This window comes from Oncorhynchus mykiss, chromosome 26 (assembly GCF_057628025.1).
Source record: "Oncorhynchus mykiss isolate SJ-2025 chromosome 26, ASM5762802v1, whole genome shotgun sequence".
Lineage (NCBI taxonomy): Eukaryota > Metazoa > Chordata > Actinopteri > Salmoniformes > Salmonidae > Oncorhynchus > Oncorhynchus mykiss.
The window spans coordinates 46,235,001-46,242,500 of NC_143047.1; the positions used below are offsets into that span (position 1 = coordinate 46,235,001).

The 7,500-nt window shown below is 48.3% G+C and overlaps 1 protein-coding gene across 9 annotated transcripts in view; it reads right to left on the minus strand.

Moving 5' to 3' along the window:
* Positions 1-6,306, minus strand: part of dapk2a (death associated protein kinase 2a) — a 47,331-nt gene extending 41,025 nt beyond the window's left edge. For 2 of the 9 annotated variants that reach the window (XR_016492389.1, XM_090223310.1), the window contains exons 1-2: positions 5,677-5,833; positions 5,182-5,328 (exon numbers count right to left, since the gene is read on the minus strand). Coding sequence is in view for 6 of the 9 variants with exons in the window: in XM_090223310.1 (XP_090079436.1) it covers positions 5,182-5,328; positions 5,677-5,693 (164 nt within the window). In the remaining 3 variants the exon portion in view is untranslated. Of the gene's footprint in view, positions 1-5,181; positions 5,329-5,676; positions 5,834-5,941 lie in introns of those variants that run through there. The other 7 variants (XR_016492390.1, XR_016492391.1, XM_090223314.1 and 4 more) reach the window with 7 other exon arrangements.
* Between the last annotated feature and the right edge of the window lie 1,194 nt (positions 6,307-7,500).

Here is a 7,500-nt window from a genome sequence, read left to right on the forward strand (position 1 = left end):
ATTGACCCAGCTCTGGGCTTTTATCCTCACATACAACAGAGCAGACAAAGGACACCAAGAGGACGAGGGAATTAAGTCAACGGTCATTCAGTGGCTGTGTACCATAGTTGCACCCTTCACTCATAGAAAAAAGGGTTCCAAAAGGGTTCTTTGGATGTTTACATAGGAGAACCCTGTTTGGTTCCAGGTACATCCATTTTTGGTTCCAGACAGAACTATTTTGGGTTCCATGTAGAACCCTCTGTGTAAAGGGTTCTACATGGAACTCAAAAAAGGTTCTGTCTGTCTGTCTGTTCTTCAAAGGGTTCTCCGATGGGGACAGCCGAAGAACCCTTTTGGGTTCTAGATATCACCTTTTTCTTTAAGAGTGTGTATTCCCTATAGAGCACTGCTTATGTCTAGTAGGGGACAGGGGGGACATGGGGGACAGGGGGGACAGGGGGCCCGTAGGGGACAGGGGGCCCGTAGGGGACAGGGGGCCCGTAGGGGACAGGGGGGACAGGGGGGACATGGGGCCCGTAGGGGACAGTGGGACAGGGGGCCCGTAGAGGACAGGGGGCCCGTAGGGGACAGGGGGGACAGGGGGTCCGTAGGGGGCAGGGGGGACAGGGGGCCCGTAGGGGACAGTGGGACAGGGGGCCCGTAGAGGACAGGGGGCCCGTAGGGGACAGGGGGGACAGGGGGTCCGTAGGGGGCAGGGGGGACAGGGGGCCCGTAGGGGACAGGGGGTCCGTAGGGGGCAGGGGGGACAGGGGGCCCGTAGGGGACAGGGGGCCCGTAGGGGACAGGGGGTCATTTGGGGCACAGACAGTGACTGTGACTCCATGTGTTTTTCCTCTACTGTCAGACAGTGAGGTAAAGTAATACTCCACTTCCTCATTCATAGTGTAGCTGTGTGATTAAACATAGACACACATCTCTAAAGATAGAAGGAAGCCATCTTGAGGAGGAGTGACTGTCTGCCAGCTGCCTCTAGAGGAGGAGTGACTGCCTGTCAGCTGCCTCTAGAGGAGGAGTGACTGCCTGCCAGCTGCCTCTAGAGGAGGAGTGACTGCCTGCCAGCTGCCTCTAGAGGAGGAGTGACTGCCTGTCAGCTGCCTCTAGAGGAGGAGTGACTGCCTGCCAGCTGCCTCTAGAGGAGGAGTGACTGCCTGCCAGCTGCCTCTAGAGGAGGAGTGACTGTCTGCCAGCTGCCTCTAGAGGAGGAGTGACTGCCTGTCTGCTGCCTCTAGAGGAGGAGTGACTGTCTGCCAGCTGCCTCTAGAGGAGGAGTGACTGCCTGTCAGCTGCCTCTAGAGGAGGAGTGACTGTCTGTCAGCTCAGCTGCCTCTTTAAATAGGGCTTTAACCTACATTATATCGCTGAGTCTACCTTTAAAACAGGGCTTTAACCTACATCATATCGCTGAGTCTACCTTTAAAACAGGGCTTTAACCTACATCATATCGCTGAGTCTACCTTTAAACAGGGCTTTAACCTACATCATATCGCTGAGTCTACCTTTAAAACAGGGCTTTAACCTACATCATATCGCTGAGTCTACCTTTAAAACAGGGCTTTAACCTACATCATATCGCTGAGTCTACCTTTAAAACAGGGCTTTAACCTACATCATATCGCTGAGTCTACCTTTAAACAGGGCTTTAACCTACATCATATCGCTGAGTCTACCTTTAAAACAGGGCTTTAATCTACATCATATCGCTGAGTCTACCTTTAAAACAGGGCTTTAACCTACATCATATCGCTGAGTCTACCTTTAAAACAGGGCTTTAACCTACATCATATCGCTGAGTCTACCTTTAAAACAGGGCTTTAACCTACATCATATCGCTGAGTCTACCTTTAAAACAGGGCTTTAACCTACATCATATCGCTGAGTCTACCTTTAAAACAGGGCTTTAATCTACATCATATCGCTGAGTCTACCTTTAAAACAGGGCTTTAACCTACATCATATCGCTGAGTCTACCTTTAAAACAGGGCTTTAACCTACATCATATCGCTGAGTCTACCTTTAAAACAGGGCTTTAACCTACATCATATCGCTGAGTCTACCTTTAAAACAGGGCTTTAACCTACATCATATCGCTGAGTCTACCTTTAAAACAGGGCTTTAACCTACATCATATCGCTGAGTCTACCTTTAAAACAGGGCTTTAACCTACATCATATCGCTGAGTCTACCTTTAAACAGGGCTTTAATCTACATCATATCGCTGAGTCTACCTTTAAAACAGGGCTTTAACCTACATCATATCGCTGAGTCTACCTTTAAAACAGGGCTTTAATCTACATCATATCGCTGAGTCTACCTTTAAAACAGGGCTTTAACCTACATCATATCGCTGAGTCTACCTTTAAAACAGGGCTTTCATCTACATCATATCGCTGAGTCTACCTTTAAACAGGGCTTTAACCTACATCATATCGCTGAGTCTACCTTTAAACAGGGCTTTAACCTACATCATATCGCTGAGTCTACCTTTAAAACAGGGCTTTAATCTACATCATATCGCTGAGTCTACCTTTAAAACAGGGCTTTCAGCTACGTCATATCTTTTTAAAACAGTGCTTTAATCATGTCAACAAAACAACCCATTCACTGTCATGTCAACAGAACAACCCCATTCACTGTCATGTCAACAGAACAACTCCATTCACTGTCATGTCAACAGAACAACCCCAATCACTGTCATGTCAACAGAACAACCCCAATCACTGTCATGTCAACCCCATTCACTGTCATGTCAACAGAACAACCCCATTCACTGTCATGTCAACAGAACAACCCCATTCACTGTCATGTCAACAGAACAACCCCATTCACTGTCATGTCAACAGAACAACCCCATTCACTGTCATGTCAACAGAACAACCCCATTCACTGTCATGTCAACAGAACAACCCCATTCACTGTCATGTCAACAGAACAACCCCATTCACTGTCATGTCAACAGAACAACCCCAATCACTGTCATGTCAACAGAACAACCCCAATCACTGTCATGTCAACCCCATTCACTGTCATGTCAACAGAACAACCCCATTCACTGTCATGTAAACAGAACAACCCCAATCACTGTCATGTCAACAGAACAACCCCATTCACTGTCATGTCAACAGAAGAACCCCATTCACTGTCATGTCAACAGAACAACCCCATTCACTGTCATGTCAACAGAAGAACCCCATTCACTGTCATGTCAACAGAACAACCCCATTCACTGTCATGTCAACAGAACAACCTCATTCACTGTCATGTCAACAGAACAACCCCATTCACTGTCATGTCAACAGAACAACCCCATTCACTGTCATGTCAACAGAACAACCCCATTCACTGTCATGTCAACAGAACAACCCCAATCACTGTCATGTCAACAGAACAACTCCATTCACTGTCATGTCAACAGAACAACCCCATTCACTGTCATGTCAACAGAAGAACCCCATTCACTGTCATGTCAACAGAACAACCCCATTCACTGTCATGTCAACAGAACAACCCCATTCACTGTCATGTCAACAGAACAACCCCATTCACTGTCATGTCAACAGAAAAAACCCATTCACTGTCATGTCAACAGAAGAACCCCATTCACTGTCATGTCAACAGAACAACCACATTCACTGTCATGTCAACCCCATTCACTGTCATGTCAACAGAACAACCCCAATCACTGTCATGTCAACAGAACAACCCCATTCACTGTCATGTCAACAGAAAAAACCCATTCACTGTCATGTGAACAGAACAACCCCATTCACTAGACTGCCGCCCCGCCCCTCCACTCTAACCACTAGTCCACCTGCCGCCCCTCCACTCTAACCACTAGTCTACCTACCGCCCCTCCACTCTAACCACTAGTCTACCTGCCGCCCCCCCACTCTAACCACTAGGCTACCTGCCTCCCCTCCACTCTAACCACTAGTCTACCTGCCGCCCCTCCACTCTAACCACTAGTCTACCTGCCGCCCCTCCACTCTAACCACTAGTCTACCCTGCCGCCCCTCCTCTCTAACCACTTGTCTACCTGCCGCCCCTCCACTCTAACCACTAGTCTACCTGCCGCCCCTCCACTCTAACCACTAGACTACCTGCCGCCCCTCCACCCCTCCACTCTAACCACTAGTCTACCTGCCGCCCCTCCACTCTAACCACTAGACTACCTGCCGCCCCTCCACCCCTCCACTCTAACCACTAGTCTACCTGCCGCCCCTCCACTCTAACCACTAGTCTACCTGCCGCCCCTCCACTCTAACCACTAGGCTACTTGCCACCCCTCCACTCTAACCACTAGTCTACCTGCCGCCCCTCCACCCCTCCACTCTAACCACTAGACTACCTGCCGCCCCTCCACCCCTCCACTCTAACCACTAGTCTACCTGCCGCCCCTCCACTCTAACCACTAGACTACCTGCCGCCCCTCCACCCCTCCACTCTAACCACTAGTCTACCTGCCGCCCCTCCACTCTAACCACTAGTCTACCTGCCGCCCCTCCACTCTAACCACTAGGCTACTTGCCACCCCCCACTCTAACCACTAGTCTACCTGCCGCCCCTCCACTCTAACCACTAGTCTACCTGCCACCCCTCCACTCTAACCACTAGTCTACCTGCCGCCCCTCCACTCTAACCACTAGACTACCTGCCGCCCCTCCACCCCTCCACTCTAACCACTAGTCTACCTGCCGCCCCTCCACTCTAACCACTAGTCTACCTGCCACCCCTCCACTCTAACCACTAGACTACCTGCCGCCCCTCCACTCTAACCACTAGTCTACCTGCCGCCCCTCCACTCTAACCACTAGTCTACCTGCCACCCCTCCACTCTAACCACTAGTCTACCTGCCGCCCCTCCACTCTAACCACTAGACTACCTGCCGCCCCTCCACCCCTCCACTCTAACCACTAGTCTACCTGCCGCCCCTCCACTCTAACCACTAGACTACCTGCCGCCCCTCCACCCCTCCACTCTAACCACTAGTCTACCTGCCGCCCCTCCACTCTAACCACTAGTCTACCTGCCGCCCCTCCACCCCTCCACTCTAACCACTAGTCTACCTGCCGCCCCTCCACTCTAACCACTAGTCTACCTGCCTCCCCTCCACTCTAACCACTAGTCTACCTGCCGCCCATCCACTCTAACCACTAGTCTACCTGATCGTAATACTGTACCTTCCTAATTCTTCTCCGATCTCGTAGAAATCCTCCACAGTCTGCTGCTTGAACAGGGCCATGCCTGCAGTCATAGACGGGGACGATGCCGTGATTATGACGTGTAAATATATGGGTTCTCTATTCCGTCCATTATAGAAGTAAACCCTGTGTAAAAGAAGATAACTATATGTCTGATGGTTCAGCAGGTGAAGTGTCGTGTTTGCTTGGCAGTTGTACAACAACAAACACGGCGACGTGCAACAACATGGCCAACATCACAGAATCAGAGAAACATTTAGCCTACATACAACAAAAAAACGCGTCTTCCTTTTAAAATCATCATTACAATATATTAATTATGAGAAGAACGTTATAATTAAGCAATAAGGAGGTGGCCCATATACCACGGCTAACGGCTGTTTGGTTCGACCAACGCAATAAGAGGTGCCTTGTCGCTATTATAAACTGGTTACCAACATAATTAGAGGAGTAAAAATAAACGTTTTATCATACCCGTGGTATACTGTCATGGCAGTCAGCCAATCAGCATTCAGTGCTGGAACCACCCAGTTTATAACTAGTGTTAGTCCATACTATTACTCCTAGACTGTTGGTCAACTCTTATTAGCAACTTATTGTAGACACATTTGCTGAGACTTTCTGCATCACCAAACATCAAGGGCAATGTGCGACGCAGCACCTTAGATGACGCATACAGGTTACCATTACAATAAAGTTAAATAGATAGAAGTATAGAGACATTTTAAAAAGATCTTACCATGTTGAAATGACCGTCAAAAAAGCGTGTCCACAAACTTCTTCGTTCACTCTCGTTTCTTTTCAAAGTTTACCGAGCACCGTGTAGACGGCGTTTCCCTACTGACCACGCGCGCTCTCAGGTTCACACTAAATGTCACTTGTTACCACGCGATAGAGCTACCTTCCCTGAGTCTATTTTCAAAGTTACAAATACACGTCTGTGTGTGTGTGTGTGTGTGTGTTCTCTTCCACTGCTTACAACATACAACGACTGGACAAAACATTAGGAACACCGGCTCCTTCCATGACATAGACTGACCAGGTGAATCCAGGTGAAAGATATGACCCCCTATTGATGTCACTTGTTAAATCCACTTCAAATCAGTGTAGATGAAGGGGAGGAGACGGGTTAAAGAAGGATGTTTAAGCCTTGAGACAATTGAGACATGGATTGTGTATGTGTGACATTCAGAGGGTGAATGGAAAAGACAAAATATTGAGGTGCCTTTGAACAGGGTACGGTAGTAGGTGTCAGGAACACTGGTTTGTGTCAAGAACTGCAACGCTGCTGGGTTTTTCACTCTCAACAGTTTCCCTTTGTGTATCAAGAATGGTCCACCAACCAAAGGACATCCAGCCAACTTGACACAACTGTGGGAAGCATTGGAGTCAACATGGGCCAGAATCCCTGTGGAACGCTTTCGACACCTTGTAGAGTCCCTGACCCCGATGATTTGAGGCTGTTATGAGGACAAAAAGGGGGTGAAAAATTTGACACTCTGTGTATGTAGTATGGTATTCTATAGTAAGGAGTATTGAAAAGCCCTGCCATGATGTGTAGTGCAGTAACTATACCACAAGAGGGCACAACAGCACTAGAACATTAACACAGACACCTTCACCTTGTTATCATACTGCATCAGGTATCGGCTTCTAATGGAAGGAATTGAGATTCAGAAAGTCAAAGTGCTGATATTACAGGATAGAGAGACAGAGAGAGAGAGAGGAAGAGAGGAAGAGACAGAGAGAGAGAGGAAGAGAGGAAGAGACAGAGAGAGAGACACAGAGAAAGAGAGAGGAAGAGAGGAAGAGACAGAGAGAGAGAGGAAGAGAGGAAGAGACAGAGAGAGAGAGAGACACAGAGAGAGAGAGAGAGAGAGAGGAAGAGACAGAGAGAGAGAGAAGAGAGGAAGAGACAGAGAGACACACAGAGAGAGAGAGAGAGAGAGATAGAGAGAGAGAGAGAGGAAGAGAATACCTGACCACTGTGACTAACCCAAACATAAGGAAAGCTTTGACTATGTACAGACTCAGTGAGCATAGCCTTGCTATTGAGAAAGGCCGCCGTAGGCAGACATGGCTCTCAAGATAAGACAGGCTATGTGCTCACTGCCCACAAAATGAGGTGGAAACTGAGCTGCACTTCCTAACCTCCTGCCCAATGTATGACCATATTAGAGAGACATATTTCCCTCAGATTACACAGATCCACAAAGAATTTGAAAACAAACCCAATTTTGATAAACTCCCATATCTACTGGGTGAAATATCACAGTGTGCCATCACAGCAGCAAGATT